The 22,197-nt window shown below is 41.6% G+C and overlaps 2 protein-coding genes across 5 annotated transcripts in view; one reads left to right on the top strand and one right to left on the bottom strand.

Moving 5' to 3' along the window:
* The window catches only part of itga8 (integrin, alpha 8), a 53,802-nt gene extending 44,778 nt beyond the window's left edge, over positions 1–9,024 (top strand). Inside the window, exons 24-30 of the mRNA XM_077576614.1 lie at positions 755–860; positions 1,653–1,811; positions 4,565–4,681; positions 4,754–4,867; positions 5,059–5,160; positions 6,928–7,050; positions 7,128–9,024. Of these exons, the coding sequence (XP_077432740.1) occupies positions 755–860; positions 1,653–1,811; positions 4,565–4,681; positions 4,754–4,867; positions 5,059–5,160; positions 6,928–7,050; positions 7,128–7,217 (811 nt within the window). The 3' untranslated portion in view covers positions 7,218–9,024. The remainder of the gene's footprint in view (positions 1–754; positions 861–1,652; positions 1,812–4,564; positions 4,682–4,753; positions 4,868–5,058; positions 5,161–6,927; positions 7,051–7,127) is intronic.
* A 1,572-nt stretch (positions 9,025–10,596) lies between these two features.
* On the bottom strand, positions 10,597–21,952 carry LOC144058075 (ataxin-1-like). 4 transcript variants are annotated; one of them, XM_077576301.1, is made up of 4 exons: positions 21,616–21,952; positions 20,303–20,377; positions 16,466–18,505; positions 10,597–16,056 (listed from the first exon to the last, which is right to left on the bottom strand). In XM_077576301.1, exons 3-4 carry the CDS (start codon positions 18,260–18,262, stop codon positions 15,385–15,387), a joined length of 2,469 nt encoding a protein of 822 aa, XP_077432427.1. In that variant the 5' UTR covers positions 18,263–18,505; positions 20,303–20,377; positions 21,616–21,952; the 3' UTR covers positions 10,597–15,384. The 4 variants fall into 4 exon arrangements, with proteins under 4 accessions (XP_077432427.1, XP_077432426.1, XP_077432425.1 ...); XM_077576300.1 differs by lacking the exon at positions 20,303–20,377; XM_077576299.1 differs by lacking the exon at positions 20,303–20,377 and having other exon boundaries at positions 21,622–21,952.
* Positions 21,953–22,197: the final 245 nt, after the last annotated feature.

Raw genomic sequence — 22,197 nt, 5'->3', positions numbered from 1 at the left:
TTTAGAACAGATATGAAATTTGTGATTAATCGCGAGTTAACTAGTGAAGTCATGTGATTAATTACGATTTAAAACTTTAATCTCTTGACGCCCCGAATTTTTTATCTTTTTTTTTTTTCATTCACTGCCATTGACGGCTATAAACGTCAAAAAATCAATTGAACTATTTCTATTAGTTTAACATGTTTTTCCACTTTTGTTAACAAGAGTATGAAATCCTAGAATGTTTTAATTGTACATTTAGAACCGATATAAAATGTGTGATTAATCGTGAGTTAACTATTGAAGTCATGCGATTAATTACAATTAAAAAAATTATAATCGCGATTAAAAAAAAGATTATTAAAAATTAGGGGCGTGAGTCGGTTAAAATTTCTAAATTTGATCACATTTTTTTGTGACAAATTAATTGTGAGTTAACTAGTGAAGTCATGCGATTGATTACAATTAAAAATTGTAATCGCCTCTTGCCCCTAATTTTAATCATCTTTTTTTTAAATGAATTTATGGCAGTGAATGAGTTCATGATCTTCAATTTACAACAAAGTGTATCTAAATGTGTTATACAACCTCTGACTATCGTTTACTTTCACTATATGCACAATGTGTGGGTGTCACGAAACAACTGAGCCCAGAAAATCTTTCAAAAATCTCCACTATGTTCAGCTGAAACCAATATTATGCTCCAATAGGCAAACCTAATCTAATGTAATTGTACTTTCATGTTGAACTCTGTGTGCCGTCGCCTCCCCAGGGTGTCTCATCCCTCTCAGGTGGTGTTGCCGTTTCCACGCTGGGAGCCCAAAGAGAAGCCTGTCAAGGAGGAGGATGTGGGGCCACAGGTGACGCACATCTACGAGGTAAACACCTGCACCAACTTAGTGGAACTTACAAAAAAAAAAAGTCACGCAGCAAAGTCAGTTTAAATCCGAGGTGTAATTCGAAGGCAGGTGAGACGGAGACTGGCATGATTTTTCAACGTGGGATAATTATCGAGAGGAAAAACAAGGTCAAAATGAGGTACACAGTACAAGATAGGAGGGAGGATGGCAGACACACTGGCGACAGTTTACAATGAAGGCGTGTGTGTGCGTCCATGTGCTGTACATGTGATGTCTTTAGATTTTAAAGGGGCCGCTGCTTCATTGAACTAAAACGGTGCGGCGTCCTGCCTTTCCTGCAGCTGATAATGATTTTCATTGGCGGTACTTTTCCCACTTGGCAGCTGCTTTTACTTAAAGAGGACCTTTTTTTTTTTTTTTTTACGCTCCTTGCGCCAGAATTCCTGCCCCGCAGCACCAGGATCATGTCCTGTTTGCATGACTTACCTCACTGTTAATGACCGTGTGTGTGTCTATGCGAGAATGTGTGAGTGAGTGGAAAGGTGGCTTTGTTGAATTGATGGTTCATTTAAGCTCCCAATTCATTCCGCCCCGTCCCGGTGCCAAACAAGTTCCGAAGCTGTAGATTTGTCGTGTCTCTGTCTGCCATCCCCACTGAGTGAAGGCCTATTAGTGTTGCAGTGCGCGGCCAAAAACCCAGGTGGCCTGTGTCATCACGCCGCAGTTATGATAACCTAATTATAGCTTATAGTCACTTGAGGCCCACGGCAATAAAACGACTAACTTGTCGACCACTTCTAACGTCTCCAGCTCCATAACTCGGGTCCCAGTAGTATTGGGGAGGCCGAGGTTGAGGTCGGCTGGCCTTCCCGCTTCCGTGATGAGAACCTGCTGTATGCAATGGAGATTAAAACGGATGGACCAATAAGCTGTCGGACGAATAGCAGCCTCAACCCACTTGGACTACAGGTAATAATAAACAGCCACTACATATATACATACACATACAGTATACATCAAAACAAATCGTAATATTGTGTACTTTGTAATTGTACTAATATGATTAAAAAAAAAAAAAAAAAAAAGTCCCATATCATAATTTTCCATGCAAATGAATGGAAATGTAATTAATCCATTCCAGCCTGCCGCAAAAAAATAACAAGATGATGCGTAATGTGTTTTTGTTAGGAAGAATTAAACAGTTTTATGCTTAAAGCTGCTCTTTGTAACAATTTGCCAAACATATATTTAGAATGGGCTTTTTATTTGGCCATTTATGACTGGGACATCTTCTAATTAATAGATAAGCACTTAAGATGTTCACAATGGTTACTCCTGCAAGCCTCTGGCCAATAGTTTTCAGACTGGATTCGGGTTCGAGTTTCATTTTTCGGCCACAAGTGGCAGTACCGATTAAAAATTTGATTTTCTGCCTTTAGCAGCTTTAAATTCAATGGACATGGTGCTGGGCCTTCTGGTATGCGAATCTTGGCCACATGGGGGCAGTATAAAACAAACATGTTTATACAGATACAATTTGAACATTAGCTTTTACACAACATTCTAATTCTCATGTGAAAAGGTGCTACAGTAAACCCCTCTATATCATAGTTTTGTTTTTGCAGTCCCGCTATACCGCAGATTTTTTTTAGATGTGTTATGACAGTTGTTATTGATTTTTTTAATACTGTTTGTTTTGTTTTGTTTTGAAAGTGACCTTAAAAACAAATAAGTGCCATAAATGCTATAATATGTATTCCTATAGCTGAATTTACTTTTTGCGGGGGTGGTCTGGAACATAACCCCTGCAATGGAGAGGGGATTACTGCACAGTATACACTCACCAGCCACTTTATTAGGTACAGTAATCCCCTCACTATTTGCCAGGGATAATGACTAAGCCCTGCCTCAAAGAGCAAAAATATAAATAAATTTGAATTGCCGCCTGTTTAGACAAGATCACTTCAACATACAGTATAGTACGTCATCACCAATTACAGTACCGCTTTTCTATTATCCAGGACTTTGGCACCATGTGGCATTTTACAGTGCTATAAAAAGAGCACAAAAAACACGAATAGCTAAGAGTAGGGGTCACAGAAAAGCACTCAAATACATGAATTTGTAAATATGCAGAGGGTTACTGTACTCTATAAGAAGTGCATGAAAAATATCTTTTGGCAAAGACTCAGTAGCTGAATAAGACTGAAAACTGAGTACAATGGTCTTTGTAAACGTAGATTCTCATACTGGATCTCATTAGATTGCGTTTTTGTAAATTATCATTATGGAGGATAAATGCCGCTAATTACTGACAAAACATGCCTACAATCAAAGCAGAAGCTTATCCATCAATCTATTGCTGCAGGATTTGTACCCGTTTGTTCAAGAAAAATTCAGCTGTTGTTCTGTCTGCTCCCCGGTTTTCTTTGCCAACTGGCTCAAAAAGAAGATTTTGCTTATTAGCAGAAATTACATCTTGAGTATTTTCCAGTGTGTGGTGATAGCATCTGCAGTGTAATTCAGAATGAAAATGTGCACATTTGTGTTTGCATGCGAAGAACAACGGGACATAACAGCACATGAATCACAATGACTGACTTGAGTGTTGTCCTCAATCATATTGATGTTTTTCTAGATTAGTTATCTGCAACCTGCGGCTCTGGAGCCACATGTGGCTCTTTAGTCCCTCTGTTGTGGCTCCCTGTGGAGAAAAAAAAAACATTGTAGAATTTTTTATTTATTTAAAAAAAAAATGCAGATAAAATATTATTTGAATAAATTAAGGATTTATATTTTAAAAATGAATAATTAAATATTCAAAAAAAGTCCGAATTTGTACAAGACACAAAAGGTAGATAAAAAAAAATGTAAATGCCCAAAAAGTGACCACAAAATGTCCAAAAAGATCCCAAAATAGCTGAAAATTACCATATGATGTCCACAAAATTGCCACCAAAAAAAGTCAACATTAATTTTAATAAAGGCAGAAAAGAAAACGTTCAAAAAGTAACCATAAAATGTCCACAAACAAGAAATGGCAGAAAATTACCATAAAAATGTCTTTGAAATTGCCCACAAAAAAAGTCAGAAAATTCTTTATTTAAAAAAAAAGCAGAACAAAAACATTCAAATATAAAATGTCCACACACAAAAAAACTAAAGAAAAATCCCGATATAAGCTATAAAATGTCCAAAAAATAAAATAAATCCCCAAAATTGCCATAAAATGTCCACAAAATTGCCCCCCAAAAAGTCAGACAATTTATAGCAAAAAAGTCAGAAAATTCTTTATTTAAAAAAAAAAAAACAGGAAAAAAGTAACTATAAAATTTCCACACACAAAAAATGAAGAAAATAATCCCGAAAATGATCATATAATGTACACAAAATTGCCCAAAAAAATCAGGATTTTTAATTTTTTTTAATTCCCCAAATGGCCACAAAAAAAGGTCAGAAAATTTATGGCAAAAAAAGTTGGAATTTTTTTTCAAAAAATAGCCATAAATGTCATAAAAATAGGATGAAGAAAGGCAAAAAAATTTCCATAATATGTACATACTGTTTTGTTTATGACAATGTTCAAAGGTTTTACGGCTCCAGACAGATTTTGTTGTTATTTATTTGGCCTAAAATTGCCCTTTTGAGAGTACAGGTTGCTGCCGCCTGTTCTCAATTGTATATTCTTGCAATGCTGAGCAGCATTTTCTATAAATCTTCAGATTTCATCCCTCCAAGATACTCCTGAACTTCTTGGCTTCTTGAGGAACACCAGCGCTCCTCTTCGCCGCCACAAACGAGCCGCTAGCACCGCCCACAGTCACAGCGGTAAAACCCTGGTGAGAACCGCGCATCTTCCTGCGCCATCTCCAGAGCGTGAATCAAAATGCTCACAGGCGTGTCTTCTGCAGAACTGCACTAACATCTCCTGCCTGAGAATCACTTGCGTCGTGGGCCGCTTGGATCGCGGCCAGAGCGCTGTCGTTAAAGTCCGGTCGAGACTGTGGGCGCATACTTTCCTGCAGGTCAGTGTCTGGTTCCACATCTTTGCTTCATTAACCCTTTTTGTATTGGGCCCGGCTGCGTAACTAACCTAAAAAGGTTGAAGTCACATCAGTGATCTTTGAAATACAAGAAGTTGTGTCAGTTCAGCCGATGTTCTTCAGCATGCTTCGTTTTGATGATTGCTCAAATGGCTTGCATATTTGTCCTGCAGCGGCGTAATGACCCCTATATTCTCAACTCGACTGTGACCTTCGTGGTTCTGGCCGTGCCTTATCGGGTCCAGCCCCCTACCCTGCCTCAACGCACCATCTCGGTAAGGTTTGGGGACATTTTGACTTGGCTCAAATCTGATTTGGAATTTGTATAGGATCAGATCTTTCGGTGTGGAATTTGCAAAATCTTCGGGTGCTCGTGTGGGTTTTTCGTCGTCGTATTATGATAGTAAGTTATTAACTCATTTGCTCCCAAAAACGTATAAATACGTTCTATTTTAAATGTTTTAGGTGTCTCAAAGATACAGTATATTAAGACGGATTTGTTTTATGCTAGAGCATACAGAAGGCTTTGATGCACCCTCTGAACTCCAGTGAACGGGTGGAGCAATGGTAGTAATTACAAAAACGGCCATCAGGTGGTAGCTGAGTATAAGAGATCAACCAGGGCCATGTTGAAAAAAAAGCTAATTTACCCACAGGTTTTGTGAATAATTATGAAACTTACCTAAATTCTAATGTTAATTTCTGCAAAATGGAAACAGATAGAAATACACTTTTTTTCCTGATGAAAGAAGAGACTCTAATCTTTCTTTTGGTAGGTTCCATGTTTTTATAGCAATAGAACACAATATTCTGTGGGCCTTGCAAAATCAGACAAAATCCAGAAAAACAGCCGGGAGTGAAGGGGATTGCTTCAGTGAAAATGGCAAGAAGTGAATGAGTTAAAAGCAGTGCATCTCTTAAAAAGGCAGTTCCAGCACTCTCTGGTAATTAGTTTATTAGTGCAGTTTAATTTTAATTAGGCATGTTTTGGCCACTTATTTTTAAGACCCACACTAATCGCCAGATAATGGGGAACATAACATGTTTGAGTTCCTCCACAAATTGACTTGATTCACAAAATGTGCATGCATTAGCAAGTGCCTCAATATTAGGTGTTGTTCTTTTTCTTTATACAGTATTGTGAGCTTTTTTTATATATCGCCAACTTCCATACAATATTTTGATAATATCATATTGTGACGTATGGATATTGTTACATCCTTAGGAAATGGTAAATGTGCACTTATATAGTACTTTATCTGTACCATAAATTTTCCAACGCGCTTTAACTAGCCTCATGTTCAATTTTTTGCAAATCGCTAATACTGCAGTCAGACCGAACGTGAGCTAAGTGTTTCCAGCCACGTCAGCCTCGGGAAATGTTTTCCTTTTTAGTTTATAACAGCTTACTTTAACCTCCAGGATCCCCGGCTGTACACTGGGCAGAACCCAGAGTGTTGTTGTTGTTTTTAATTTGATAAAGTTTTTAAATCCATCCTTGTTCTGTTGTACCAGCTAGCTAACGCTAAGCTAACCTGGGAGGGTTCATCTTTGCAGGTCAGTGTTGCAGCGTTATTGACTTAAGTGAAACTTTTTGCAAACAATAAGGATTCAGTTTTTACTTGGTACATTGCCACGGAAACTATGTCTGTTAATGTCATCGTAACTTGCGGTATATTATTGTAAACAATACAATACAGTGATCTCGGGACCTCTCAACTTTGAGGCAGACATGCTAACCACTAGCTCACCGCGCAGCCACAACCACAGAATTGAAATAAATGAATACAACTACCCTTTCAAAGTCCAAAGCTTTTCTTTTCTTTTTCAAATTCACAGCTACATATTTTTAAAATAATAATAATAATGTGCAACTGCAGCACAGTGAATAGTGGTTATCACATCTGCCTCACAATTCTAAGATTTGGGGGTTCGCGTATCGGCTTTCCTGTGTGGAATTTTCCTCCAAGTACAACAGCTACCTCCAGGAAAGGATCATCAATATAGCGAATGGATGAATGAATATTGTGTTGAATGTGTAGATGGGGACACCCGTCTTATGGGGGACACCAGATGTCTCCTTTGCCGTCCCCCTGTGGGTCATCATCCTGGCCATACTGCTTGGCTTGCTAGTGCTCGCCGTGCTAACGCTCGCAATGTGGAAGGTACGTTTTTAATTGAACCCCTTTTGCAACGTCGTCATCTCTTGACCGACACTATACTAAAATGTTTTTCCTCTCAGTGTGGTTTCTTCGACCGAGCGAGACCGCCGGCGGGGGACAACATCTCCGACCAAGAGCAGCTGACGTCGGATCCAACAGGGGATGCCTAAAAGACACATGAAACCGATCCTAATAAGGCGGAACTGTGGTTTTAACAGGAACGTGCACCTTCTGACTGGACTGAACCCAAACTGAGATCTGGAGTTGTTGGACCTGACATTTCTCAGGTGCAGATCTTCTGCCTCTCTTGTCGACGAACTGACCTGGGAGGGTCGGCTTGCTTCAGTCTGCATCGGGCGAGGACCAAAGGCGCTCCGTTTTGACAGCACGAATCCAAAGCACGCTTCAGTGGAAGACATTTTTGGGGTTATTTACCCGTGGTCCGCGAAGGACCACCACAGAACAGCGTGACGGAAGATCTTTTACATTATACCAAATTGGGTTAAATTAGGCACAGAGTTGAGCCACAGGGGGCTTGTACTGTGCTTATGTGAATGTTAGCTTATACACTCACTAGCCACAATATTAGGTACAACTGCACAATAAACCCCGCCATATAATTTGTTTAAACCGTAAACAAGATGTTAAGTCTCTCAGTCAAAGAGTAAAAAGCAAAGCTTATACGAAAATGCTGTTGCTGTGGTGACGCCATGAAAAATAATATGTAAAAGGGTCCTCATGTGCCACAAAAAAAATCGAAATTGAGATATTCATATATTCCATTTAAAATGTTATATAATACATGGACCGATCTCAAAAATTGACAAAGTTACAGCATTTTTTATGTTGGAAAGAAAAAACGGGTTTAGCTAGCTAGCAGCTAGCTAAAAATACTCCCTAGTTACGATGCATACTGTCTAATAATTGCTTCTTTCCATACACTTTCATTACTATTTCAACTTTTGGGCTGCTGGGAAATGAAACTAGAGACCTCAAGGAGGCTAGAAATCTTAAAATCGACAAATAATGTCCAAACTGTCTAAAGTTGTCGCAACATTAATCCTAGCGACATGCGGACCCTTTTGCCGGAAGGGTCACATATGTATCACTTCAACATACTTCCTTGACACCAATTACTACTTTCCTATTAGCCAGGGCTCTGGCACCTTCTTCAGCATCATAGAAAGAGAAACCCCCCCCCAAAAAAAAATATTTCGATCGTGCAGGTTTACCTAATGATGTGACTGTTGCGTGTTTGTGTGGATGTTTGTGTGCAGGTACTGTACATATTGTGTGTGTGTTAAGTAAGAGCTTCTCTTAATCCAATGTTCTGTTCTGCGTCACGTGTCACACACATACAGACGCATTAACATGAAGGCACAAAGCAAACGTGTATTTATGAATGTACGTGCAATATTTGAACATTGCGTGATACTGAAGCTTGTTTACACTGGCATTATTTTATCAGAGCTTAATAGTGTATATGTATATAAGGAAGTGAGTCGTGGGTGTGATTTTGTGGTTTTTAGTTTTGCTACACAACAAAAGCAGTTGTCTTGACCGGTTTGTGCCACATCAAATAACGTGGAGGTGCAAAATAAGTTATATAAGAAATAATCTTCTGAGGTTTCGGGTAACATTTTGCTTCAAAACTCAAAGTTTCGCTTTCTCATTTTGGACTTCAACAATCATAAGTCCTGCAATGAAATACAACACTTAACATGATAAACTGTTTTGTGCGTAATGTTTTTATAGTGTTGTATGTTATACACACACATGGGGGAAGTGTCACTTACTGTAAGCAGCACTAAAGTGCTGTTAATTCAAAACAGCATACATCATATATGGTTATTTCATCACATGCCAATTCATGCTGTGATATTTTAAATGTTAACATTTAATTCTGAGATTCATCCACGTTCCATTTGAAATGTTTTCTTGGTTTGTAAATGGGAAAAACAGGCCACAGAGAATAAATATGGCGTCAAAGATTTTTATTATATTATGGTCTCTATTTGATCTTTATTAATTTTGCTTGTCAAACAGGGTGGTTCACTCCTAACAATTTCATTTCAGAGGAAGAACTCTTGCTCCCCCTGATGGTAAGAAGAAGAACTGAAAAGCACACTAGTTCCAAAAAGTGAGGATGAACTGTGCCCTCTTAAGTCAACACGGTGGTGGATAAAGTTAGAAATGTCACTTTTAAAAGTATTTGCTTAGTTTTAACATCAGATAGATGTCATGTTTAATCTTTAGGAACTTGTGTAGGTAGAACACAAGCACAAGTAAGTTTGCTTCGGAAGAGTGATATCACACCCAGAATATGAATTCATGGAAACACGTTTTTCTTTTTTTTACATTTATTATTTGTTTTGTTTTGTTTTTTTTTATGGCAGACTGCCACGGATTATCAGGGTAGAATTCGACATTTGGGACACAATAATTTGTATACAAAATAAATTTTGAGAGATTTTAACTCATTCACTCCCAGCTATTTTCACTGAAGCACTTCCGGCTGTTTTGATTGATTTTGCAAGGCCACAGAATATTGTGTTCTATTGCTATGAAAACATCGAACCTACCAAAAGATTAGAGTCATCAGGGGGAAAAAAGTATATTTCTATCTGCTTCCGTTTTGCAGCAATTAGCGTTAGAATATAGCTAAGTTTAATCACTGGGGAAAATACCTTTTTGCAACATGGCCCTGGTTGAGCTCCTATACGCTGCTGCCATCTGCTGGCCGTTTTTTGTAATAACGACCATTGGTTTAAGCGACCTCTTCAGATGAGAGGCTGCATTTAAAAAAAAAAAAACATTTAGAAAACGCATAAATACATTTTTGGGAACATGGCAACATTTAAAATAGAACATTTTTATACGTTTTTGGAAGCAGATTAGTTAATTATATTTAACCAAGGAACCATGCTGCTCTATTTCCACTTATTTATATTTTAATTTCAAATGTGTGCCTTTGGGACAGAATATAAACGGACATCTGAGCCAAGTTCATTCATATTGGGGAAAAAAGAACATTTTACAGGCATTGTTTTGTGTTCATGTTGATGGCAGAGCACAACCTTTAATAAAAATTCATAAAATATTTACTACTGTGTTAATTAATATTAAGAAGTTTCACGGGGACGTTGAAGGCATCAATATGTAATGAGATAACATTATATAATAATTAGATAAGGAAAATACAATAACAATATTGCAATTACTAATTAACTTTTGACTTGAAACGTTAAAACACTTAGTCCAATATATTTTTATTTATTTTTGGCCCTCTGTAGGACAAGAAACCACATCATAAATATACAGCTATACTATAAAGAGTATAATCATGTGATTCCTGATGGGGGGGAAATGCTTCAGAAAATAAAATATATCCTATTGATAAATCAGTAATTGTTATTAATTAATAAAGGCTGGGCAGCTTCAAGCAGAGAAAAAGCATGTGAAAAATAAATGATTTACTCATTTAATGCGAAATGCTCTATTATTAGATGACAAAGGCAGAAGATGGATTAACAAACAAAAAACTCCCACTGAGTTACATAAGAGTCTTTATTTCTTTGAATATATTTGATCAAATTTGAAATCAAACATCGTAAGTAAAGATTTTAACAGTTTCTGACTAGCAAACCTCAACACCATCAAAACAGGGGAACATTATTGTATTGATACATAATAAAGTGTTGTAGGACGTTAGGGATCATGGCTGACACTTAGCCAACAAACAGACCCTTGTTACAAAATTGTTTTACAAAGTCAGTGTACAGATGTTTTGGAAAGAAAGTGCTCGTAATGTTGAACTGGTGCAAACAAAAGCAAAATGCTGTCATTTTCTGGTAAATAAGTGATCGTGTAGATTGGATATTAAACTTTTGTTATTATTATTATTATTATCCTCTCCTTCAACATCATTTTTGGAAGACTGGCTATTTACAATTCAAAAGTTGGCCCCATATCTCAAAGTGCAATGCAGTACTCAACCATCATCAACATTATTCAGTACAATTATCTAATTTAGGGCACTAGGTTATTGAAATCTGTAGTTGAATTAACTATTACTGTTGGGTCTTTTTACTTGAAAGTACAAATAGAGTTTACATATGCCATAAGTGTAAATCTGCCGGTCCAATAACAGGCAAGTGGCTGAGGAAATGTTTGCCAAGCTACACTACCTTTTCATACAAAAATAACTCCCAGCGCCAAAACAGCATGTGGTTGAATTTAAGAAGTTGGGCCAGGTCTACTTCCAGGAGAATTATCCGGTCAAGTGCAAGGCCACCATCTCCAGGTAAAAATACTGCCACTTGTTATAAACACATCATGTTTTGCTTGTTAAGACTAAATCTGTGTTTGTATACTTCATTCTCGCTTGAGAAATTCCTTGGACAAGTTTGAGTTGGTTTCACATGTTTATGCTAAGCTAATCCACTGCGAGCTACACTGTCAGAAATAGGGGTACAGTAGGAGTCAGCTGGCTAATGACTGGACCGCTAGCTAACTGTTCTTCTTGTAGAAGCTAGCTATGTACATTTCCCATGACCTAAGAGGTACATTTATATTCCCAAGTTGTACAATGTATGTGTCAAATGTCAATGGTACAAAAGCAGTACCTTTGTGGGTACTACACCTCTGACATGCTATTGTAGCCCTAAAGGTACAATGTACCTTTTTTTTCTGAGAGTGTATGGCTTTTACTGAGCAACATCTCAACTTGTTTCAACAACTATTTGTTCTAGTGTCAACACCACATTTTATTGATTTAGCCGTGCTGTGAAATCAAATTCATTTGGAAAATTCCAACATTGCCCAAACGCAGACTGCTTCCAACTGCTGGGTGTGGTTTCTCAAACACGACATCCTTTTGGATTTCAAGCGGGTTTAAAAGCGTTGTCAGCAAACCAGACCGCAAAGTAGTGAGTCTTATGTTACACAACAGAAATACAGGATACTATACAATATTGGTAAGCTTAGCCACCAAACATATTTGTCTTAGAATGAAAAAAATAAAAATAAAAAATAAACTGTACTTTGCTGACAAATTTTGAGTAGTGTTATACATTGAAGTGAACAATGTGTGATTTTGGATGGACAACAGTCAGTGGGCAGTGTTTAGCCTGAGCAGAACACAAACAGAACAGTCAGGGTTTTTTTTTGTTTTTTTGTTTTTTTTAAGTTACAAGTAAACACACTACAGGAGTTAGAAAAGGACAATGGCTATCACGGTGAATGGGATCATCACGTATTGAATTTTACACTGTTCAAGGTCAAGTCAACTCTTAAGGAGGAGGCCAAATTCAAAGATGGTGTCACATTCATGAATTGAAGCAATAACAGGACCACTTTGATGGCTGCATCAATGGAATGATTGAAGAGAGGGCGCCGTGGCACATACAGTACATAGGCTACATAAGGGTTAGAATATCTATACACACACTGTACACATTCTAAGATACAATTTACTGTACAAATCAACACTAGCTGGCTTTCAGTAACTTTCTTTCTCTAAATAGTAGCTCTATCCATCATCAAAAATAAAAGTGAGATAGTTTGTCCAATGGGTGTTTACATTCCCTGCCTCACTATACCATTATATATGTAGGACATGATGATAAACAGTCCGTTGATTATCCTCACCGGGCGTTTGACGACATGACCATTGACCGCCATCGCCTTTGCCAACACCCCACACCCACCGGATGCTTCATCAAAGTGCTGCTGCTCAGAACGTACACAGACACAAGTGATCCTCCACATAGATTTACCGTCCCAGACACACAAACATGCGTACAGACACACACAACCTTCCTGAGTATGAACTGTAAAATTTTGGCTCTATTCTTAAAAGGAAATGAAATAGCAAAAAGACAGACGGCGCCGAGGCGCTGATGTAGCAGGTAGGTACTTGAAGACAAGAACGTCATTGAGGAAAAGAGGTTGTTTTTCTACCGCCCCCTCCTGGTTTCTAAACCAGGCTAACCTGATCAGGTTTTGATCACTTGACTCATCAATCTCCCTCAACTCTCTAGCTTTCAACTAACTAGTTTAACAGAGGATATTGTGCTTTAGCCTTCGCCACGCTAATTACTAAGCAGCTCTTTTATAGACGGAAACAGTTTAACATCAAATTAATTCAGAATTTGGCCTAGAATTTTAGAGTAGATATGGTCCAAACATAAAACAATTCAGAACCTGAATGAAAATAGGACGACATGAGACTGTTTGGGAACGTAGAACAACTCAGAAGTCGTACACCCTCCACTGTACCCGATAAACCCACAGAGCATTGTGCCTTTTTTTCTACTGCAGAGTACTTCCTTGGCTCATGAGGTGATACCAAATTGGGTGACTTAAACCACTGCTGGTCACTCATCGGTTGAGTGGATTCATCATAGTTGTATCATTATAGCTTAGCTTATAAGGATACATGACGTAAGCTACATGTGCGCTAAAGCTAGCTTACCCCATCGCAGGGCCTTAGCTACGTTCTCCACGCATAACGTCAGAAAAGCTCCAGGACTGGTGTCACAAAGGATGTATTTCAAAGCCGACTACAAAGTACAAAGTTTTCCCCTAAGGAGGAATCCCCCTGGTGACACACTTTCCCAGCCTTCTCTGCAACGCCTTCATGCAGTCCTGTAGGAATTCTCTGCAGCACTGTCGTCATAGCCATCTTGATGTTGTCCACATTTTGCTTTTCACCGTTTCCCACAGTACTATTTTGAAGTCAAAAGTCAACCGTGCTAAGCTAGGAATAGTACATCTGAGTTGAGCGCATACTATGCGGTGGAACTGCGGCATTAGATGCCCGGGGGTAGCGAGCCTGCAAAGTGAGCTGGAAGCTGATAGCGAGCAAGAGGATCACTTACTAGCTGTGGAGCCACATACTGTATTTCCCTCAGGAAACCGAAACAGAGCTAAAAGGGAGAGTGAATTTGATCAGGCTTCTGCTGGACTCCAAATGGAGGCTGAGGTTTCTTCTTGTCTGCTGGATGCGTAATAAGGCAATTGTTTGCTGTTGGATTGCCAGCTTCTGTTCGTATTGCAGTTTAGATCTATACAGTTTCAGAAATAGAGGTGCGGTGGGAGTCCATTTTTGCCGCTCAAGGATTCAACCCTACTATACCCAATCAGGCTAATGGACTCCAAGGTAAAGGTATTGGTGTAAGTTGTAAATGTCAATTGTTCCAAGCATGTACTCTTTGGGGTACCACCCTATTTACAAGCTATAGTACCCGTAAAAGTACATAATATACTGTTTAGAGTGTACATTGCTGCTATGAACAGATTCAGACTGGTAATATTTTTGATTGTTTCATAGAACAGAGTCCGAAAACTAATGGCGGCAAAATGACGCTTCATGAAGCATTTGCGATACTTTTTGACGCCTCTAGATGGTGCTCTTGGTTCAAAGATAAAGGCGAGTGCAATAAAAAATGATTACATTTGCATTGCATCTTTGATTCATGAGTGCCATCTTGAGGAGTCAAAAAGTATCGCAAGTGCGTCATGAAGCTTCATTTTCCCATCACTACTGAAAACACCTTCTCCTGGGCCCACCTGCTTTCTTTAGAACGGAGCTACTACAGGAATGTGTGATTATGTGACTGCTGTCGAATTGTCGAGCATCGTACTCATTGAAGGTGCAGCAAACAACACATCCATGACTTTGTAAGTCAGTATTGAGGACAAAAAGCGGTGGTTTACATTCATACCGGACCCCTGTGCACTTCATGTGCCTTACTGTTGACAAACACACAGTTACATACACACAATCCGCGGCAGCACATACACTCGGTGAATAAAGAATGGATGATAGTCATTGAAAAAAAAAAAAATACAGATGTGTGAGGTGGCAAAGATTTCTGCCATGATTATTGCCAAATCAATATCATCATGAAATCATACAATGGTTGATCTTTGACTCTTAAATGTACACGCACTCATAACATCACTCCAGCCAAGGAAACACAAAATGAATGAATGAACATCTGTTCTGTGCTTGTTCGTGTTTGTAAGTCCAGAATGCGATGGCTGCTGAACGATGTGACGACAGAGATCCAGCTCATGATAGATGACACACTTAAAAGGTGTCTTACCAACACGCAAGCTCAACATTCACACTGCACTCATTTTTGCTTACAGCTTGATTGCACTGATTGCACAGTGTGTGCGACCACACACTGTACTTTGTTGAAGGTGTCTGAGCCTATGGCAGAAATAGAAATGGTGATACTGTGTAAACTCTGCTAACTTATAGTAGTCTGAATAGAGAGAACACAGAGTAGATAAACACAGTACAAACACATTTCTTCCCTCCATAGTCTATAGTTTGATCAAACATTTTTCTCTGCCACTACTCGAGTGGCCCTCTATGCTGATTTTCACCTCCTGAGAGATGATGGAGGGTTTGAGCAGAGTCAACGGAGGCTCCTCCTCCACCCTTTCAGTCTGGTCCCGCTCCGGAGCGGACCATCGTCTCTTGCGAACAGTGGTTCTGTCTGGATCTCTGGACTGTATTTTGCAAAGCGTGGGCACATCTATATTCTCTGAGACCTGTCTTTTACCTGCGGTTCCAGACATTGCCAGCACAGACTCTCCTCCACAGATCCCCCCCACTGACCCAGGATTTAGTTCCATTTCGGTTAGTAACTGCCGACCTGACACGGGTCCAGCTATCCTTTCGACGCCAGAAGCCTTCATAAGAATACCGCTATTAATGCCTGTTGTGTTTGGCCTTGGACTGTTGCTGACAGCGGGATCTGTGATGTTGCCAGGGTCAGAGAATCTTGTGGTCTTCAGTCTAGCCCCCAAAGCTTGGCTGTCTGTTAGAGAGCCATTCCTTAGACCCCGAAGGGTCAGCGACACGCAAACATCACCTACGCACAGCTTGGCGCAGGACAACTCAAAGAGCTGCGTGGTCCGGTCAGGACAGCATGAGGACCAACCTTGTCCGAATACGAAGAAGGGATATTCCACCAACACCTCCACACACACCTGCAGAAACACACGTATGTGTACCTTAAGCATTCTGCTAAACGTTAATGTTTTGCAGAGGATATCTACGAGGGATAGTGTACCACATAAGGACTTACTGCTTAGGTCTGTGGAACATAAATGTTACTTTCCTTTTCTGTTCAAGCATATATCAGATAATATTACAGCAAAAAGCTGATCTGCAATAGTGGGAAACAAGCTTGCCTATCAAACATGTCTGTACGGATGCATTTCCTAAATGTTATTATCTCACAGAAACAATATACTGAAGACGTTCACTGTCTATTAATAAATTACGAGTTTGTTTTCTAACATTTTTATTCTACCAGTGGGACCACTGAATATTCTATAAAGTGGAATTCAATATGGATGGTAGTGATAGACCATGCATGGAAAATGTTTATCTCACCTGGGCTTTGAGCTCCCCCACAGAAAACTGTATGACGACAGCATTAGGACTCTGGCCGCTATCGATTCGCTCAACAGTGCTGGAGTCAATCTTCAGCTCACTGCTGATCTCCGCACTCTGGATGAAGTCCTCAGTTTTGAGATCCTCCACACGCTTCAACTCCCCATCAGCAAGCTGGATGATTGAGCCTCGCATGAAGAAAGGCGGCAGAGCCACGGGGGAGGAGGGAGAGGAGATGGTGGGAGAAGCTTGGATGGAAGCAGGGACTGGAGCATTGACAGGAACCGTGACTGGAGCTGGGACTGGGGAGCGAGCTGCCACCACTGCAGGGACCGGGTTTGAAGGCAAGGAGGGAGCTGCAATCGGGGCTACCGTGGCAGGAACGTGGTTTCCATCTGGGCCTAAAGGCTCACATTTGGACAGGGCAGTGGCAAGATAGGCATGAGGCATGGCGGTGGATATTTGAGGCGTCGTGGTCGCGGTCAGGGAGCTGACAGCACGGCTGGTCTCCATTTCTGTGCCGTTATTTGCACTGCTGACTGGGATGAGCAGGGACTGGCCACTTGGAATGACCAGGTGCTGCGGCAGTGCCGTATGGTAGCTGACTGCATGCTGGTTGGCACTGGTAATATAGCCTATGATGGGTGCTTGTGTGGAAGAATAAAGACTGGCTGGCAGCTCATCCGGGGGTAGAGTCGTCTGAATGACTGTATGGGGTGTGACAGACTTCATCACCTCTCCTGATGAGAGGGAGGAGAAGGATGACGATCTCGATATAGGTTTCCCTAAACAGATGCCTCCCTTCTCAGTCTGAACTAAGGAAATCTTATTCGAACCGTGTTCCTGATCAGCGCTATGGTTTGGCTGGGCCACAAGTACTAAGGAGGTCTGGAGTCCTGATGGGTTCTGCCCATAGTCTGCAGGCACAAGGATGTGTCGGGCCTCGTAGCTCTGAACCTGCTGATGATGATGATTTGCTGGTTGGGTGGGAGCTTTCATCTGTTTGATCACTTCTAGCTCACCGTTAAGCATACCTTTGGCATGCACCTCTGGTTTCTTTCCGGCAGGACCATCTGCATACTGGACAACCAGCTGTGAGGGTGCGAGGGTGAGCGTTTGAGGCAGGACAGCAGTATGAGGGTGCAGCTGAAGGTGGGCTCCAGGTGTGGAGACGGCGGCGCCACTGACAGTCAAAGGTGTTCTGCTATCAAGATGGATGTACTGGCTGGTGACTTGTGGGGAGCTTGGAAGGGAGACGGGTGCAAGCTCTGTGGGAGAGAGGCCAATTTGGAACTGCTGTTCTCCTTTGGCGCCAGGCGAGATCAGGGCAGTGGTGTAACCATCTAGGTGAGGGCGATGTCCCATAGGGCTGGTATTCGCGGGGACTACATGAGAGGAGATGTAACCGGCATAGGGCCCGGAGCTTATGAACTGAACATTCGGTCCAAACTGAGCAAACTGGATAGTTCCTGTAGGCTGAGGAATGGCTGTGGGATAAACCGCAGGTAGCGAGGCCAGCGGCACTGCTGATAGAGTAGTTGCTGAGGTTGGATTAACGGGAGGAGAAGAGGAGGAAGTAGATGGGATGGGACATCTTGGGCTGTCTGAGTCTCTGGACCGACATCGTTCACTGGCTACGCTTGCCAGCCATGCTAGGTTCTCAGTGTGGAGAGCAGGATTGTGATGGACCACTGGAGGAGTTGATGTAGCCACTGTCGCTGGCCTCTGCTCCAGAGCCAGAATTTCTCGCTTTTTAGGCGGCAGGCATCCATTACTTCGCTCCTGATTGGATTTCATTGTGCCAGATAGGTTTTAAATAGCTCTCGTTAGCACTTCTATTGTCTTTAGAGTCACTCGCTCTCGGAGTTAATGTCTTCTCTCTTTGCCAGGGTGCAATGGCTCTGCTGGTGGTCACTAGCATACAGCTCCAGGTCTCAATCCAGATAGGGTGGAATCGCTAAAGCTCATAAAATGAGCTCCATAAACTTCATGGGGAATCATCGCTAATGGATGCACTTCTTCCACAATGTTGGCGGGAATCTGATGACAAAGAGACAAACGCAATGGGTAAATGGTTCCAGAGATTATCAATTTGCCCTGACCACTAGCCATGCAATGCTAGCTCTGTAAACAGAGCTTATCTTTACTAAACATGCTTTTCAAAAGTTCTGAATGGTTGCAATACATCATTTGAAGCTGCAAACAGTAAAGTCCAGGGTGCATTTTGTATTTGCATTGCTCAACTGTCTCTGTCTACTACTGGGTTCACACCCATCAGTATTGTATAAAAATATTTTGCTTATGCAACACTCATTCCTTTGCTTTTTTATTGAAAATAGGCCTTTGAATACGTACGTATGTGACAGTTATTACAATCATGTGCTTCTCAAGTGGTTCTTACAGTGGAGTGCCAGTACTTAAAAGGCAGACATCCACTGATCAACTTCAAAAGTGTGCCTGCTTTCATGTTTGTAATGGTGTTCTCCCTGTTTTTAGCCACTAGGTGGTATAAATACTTAACTTTTTTCCTTTCTTTTTGCACTCACACACACAAACATGCGCACATACAAACATGGTCTCCCAGGCGGGGAAGCAAACCCACGCCAACCTGCATCATAGGCAAGTAACGGTTCCACTCCGCCACCTGGAGCCCATAAATACCAAACTAAAACTACCCTTGGTACAGCAGATTGACATTATTGCTCTAGAGCATATTATTTGCATATTTATTTGACAGTACTGTTTAAACATCCATTCACAAATTTACAGACAATTGCCAGAATCCAACAAGGTTTTCCATAAGAGGAAGCAGTATAATAATATTTCTGCAGATTGTGGTTTCCTGGGCAACAGTTTGCGTCAGAACATCCATGCTCATGTGGAGTGTGAATTACTCTTGGAACATTTTTGTTTTCAACTCTCCAGGGCCTTCAGCTGAGTCAGGGCAACTGTAAATATAAATGTTTACTCCGGTCAGACGGGGTGCATTACGGAGGCAGAACAAAAAAAAGTTGAAATTTAATTGAGGGGTTTTATCACTAAAGAGTTTTGTTACAAAGTTGCATTCCTGAGAGTCCTACTTTGATCGAGACTGTTTGTACATCAACAAGCCCATGGTCAATATTTGACCGCAGGGATAAATCAACATATTCTATAGCTGCATATTGTAGATCTGTGCACACAGTAAACACACGAGTTGGCCTTGTTTATATTTGTTCACTACGCAGCCTCAAACTCTAATTTTGATTTTGAGAATGATCGCTAGCGTAAATACAACAAAACCCTGCAGATTAACTTCACCTACTGATGTCCCGTGTGATGTTTGAATTTTCGAAGCCGATTTTTTTTTTTTCAAATTCCCATTGGATGACTTTCCACTTGTTCCACTTGTACTTTCCTAGATGTTCTGTTCTTTTATACAGACTTATCTTTGGGTCAATGGGCAAAGACACCGCTAGATTGCTCACTAGCTAGAGGCACCGCGGAGATTGAGTGCATGACACACACTCACATACGTGCATAACATCACATTTAAATGAGCATAAATAGGAAGTTCGCCACACTAGACAAACACAAGTGGCCTACATAAAATATAGAGTAATCACAAGTGGACCTTGGCCGGTTTCTGTTTGGATGAGCCTATTGCGAGATAAGACAAGGCTACAGAAAACTCTGAGCAGTGTATGTGATCATAAAGCCAACAGATGCAACAAAGAGTGAGGGGGAGCAGAGGAAGAACGGCAATGTAGGATGATGGATAGAGCGGGAGAGGATTGGAAATGGGGAAGAGGGACAGAGAATGGGGTGAGAACGACAGCGCAGCTCCTCCTGACCCACATTGAGCAGTGCCTGCAGCATCAGCCCCCGCCTTGCGATGTCACCACACTCACACTATCCGCCGTGCAGCATCACCTGTAATGACATCATCATCTCAGCGCAACACAGCAAGGCGAAAAATTTACCTAACTTGACATCAAAAAATCGGAAGGCGTCTTTCCCAACACCACCCACTGGTGCACATGGTCACACACAAACATCATCTCTTGATCTTCCAGCCTATTATTAGATCGGCGACTAGCAAAACGCATGCCCCTGTGCTGTGGAGAACAAAAGGCGCGCTTTCAAGACGTGAATATCACAGCGAGTCAAAACGGCGTGGACACTCAGGATCCAGCTCTGCCAACACAAGTATGATGAAGGGATGACATCAGTTAAGGAGGGGCGGAGGGGCAGACGGCATTTTCATATGGTGCGATGGAGTGATAGTCCCGGACCAAAAAAAAAAACACACACACACACACACCACTCTGAGTACGCAACCGTTGTGTCTCCAGGTGAAAGGAAGATACAAAAACCTCTCTTACGCAGCAGTACCCCACTCCCACCCCACCAACCCCGCTCGCATTGATCTCTCAAGCTTCATAGCAATAACATCTCCGCAGCAGGAAGGATTGATCATGTAGACACAGTGTCCTAAGACAAAATAAAAATGACCCCTGGACTGACATTCGTGTAATCACTAATGCTCGTATTCATATCTCACCTGCTAGACCAGACACAGATTCACAGCCCTGTGCAGCAGTGGCTATATTTAGAAAACAAAAACATCATCATTATCAATCTGAGCATGCATGAAACTGCGGGGGGGAAATAACCGAGAAAGGCATGCATGTGGGATTCTCTGCGTATAAATAGAAGCTCTCCTTAATCCCTGCACCACAAATACAATACAGTCTGGGTTTTTTTTTTTGGTTTTTTTTTACCCTAAAGAGCCATTTTACTGTCCTGTCCAAAGTGCGCGTGTCCCTTTAAGAGGCGGACCGGGTCGTGTGCTTGGCTACAGCCAAAGAACAGGCACTGGGGCTGAAGGCTCAGGCTGTTTTGTCTCCACAATGACTCCAGAGTTCTGCATCAGTGCCGGACATACACAGAACACACACTCGGGCGTGCTGACATGCAGCCTCCTCCCCTTCCCACAGCTGAACTGGTTGAACATCTCTGAGCCTCCCTGTTTTTTTTTTTTTTTTGTAGCATAGTGTTATATAGTAGTGGGACAGAAAATACTACGATGCCACAAATCAAAACGCAAAGAGACAAGTCTCCTCCTCCCACCCCCTCTTCTGCTGGTTCGAGTACTAAGAATAGCTCACCAGTACCTTCCACAGCCACCGCTTGCGGAACATGTGCAACGATTCCTCCTGAGTGAATCCTGGAGACGTGCTTTTCCTCGCGGCGTCCTTTGTGCAGCAGCAGAGGACCCTGTTTTAGGAGTTGCCCCTCCGTTGCCCCTGCAATCGGCCTGATGGCAGAGGAGGTCTCCCCCCTCCGCCGGCCCCCCCTTTCCTGTGCAAAAAGCCCACACCAGGTCTTGCGTGCGAGGCTTCTCCAACGTGTGTTATGCAAGGCCACCAGACCGCCAGCTCCCTCGCGCTCTCTCTCTCTCTCTCTTTTTGCCTGGCTGCCTCTCTCCCTCGTTCCCTCTGTGGCTCTCCCTCCTCTTTCTCCCGTCCTCTCTCCCTCAGTACTCCAACTGACACGGCTCCTCCCCCTCCGCCAGCCCCATCAGCCATCAGGTATTCATTCAAAAAAAAGAAAAAAAACACACTACTTGGCTCCGCGCCCAGACTACGCTCACACAAGGGAGGGGAGGGACGGAGGGTGGCAGTGAGCAACAGACGGAGGGACGAAGGAGGGAGGCAAACTTGGAGGGTTTGCATAGACAGCCATGGATG

Source organism: Vanacampus margaritifer, chromosome 9 (genome assembly GCF_051991255.1).
Source record: "Vanacampus margaritifer isolate UIUO_Vmar chromosome 9, RoL_Vmar_1.0, whole genome shotgun sequence".
Taxonomy (NCBI): Eukaryota; Metazoa; Chordata; class Actinopteri; order Syngnathiformes; family Syngnathidae; genus Vanacampus; species Vanacampus margaritifer.
The sequence above is the reverse complement of the archived record's forward strand: the minus strand, read 5'-3'. Positions and strand labels throughout refer to the sequence as shown.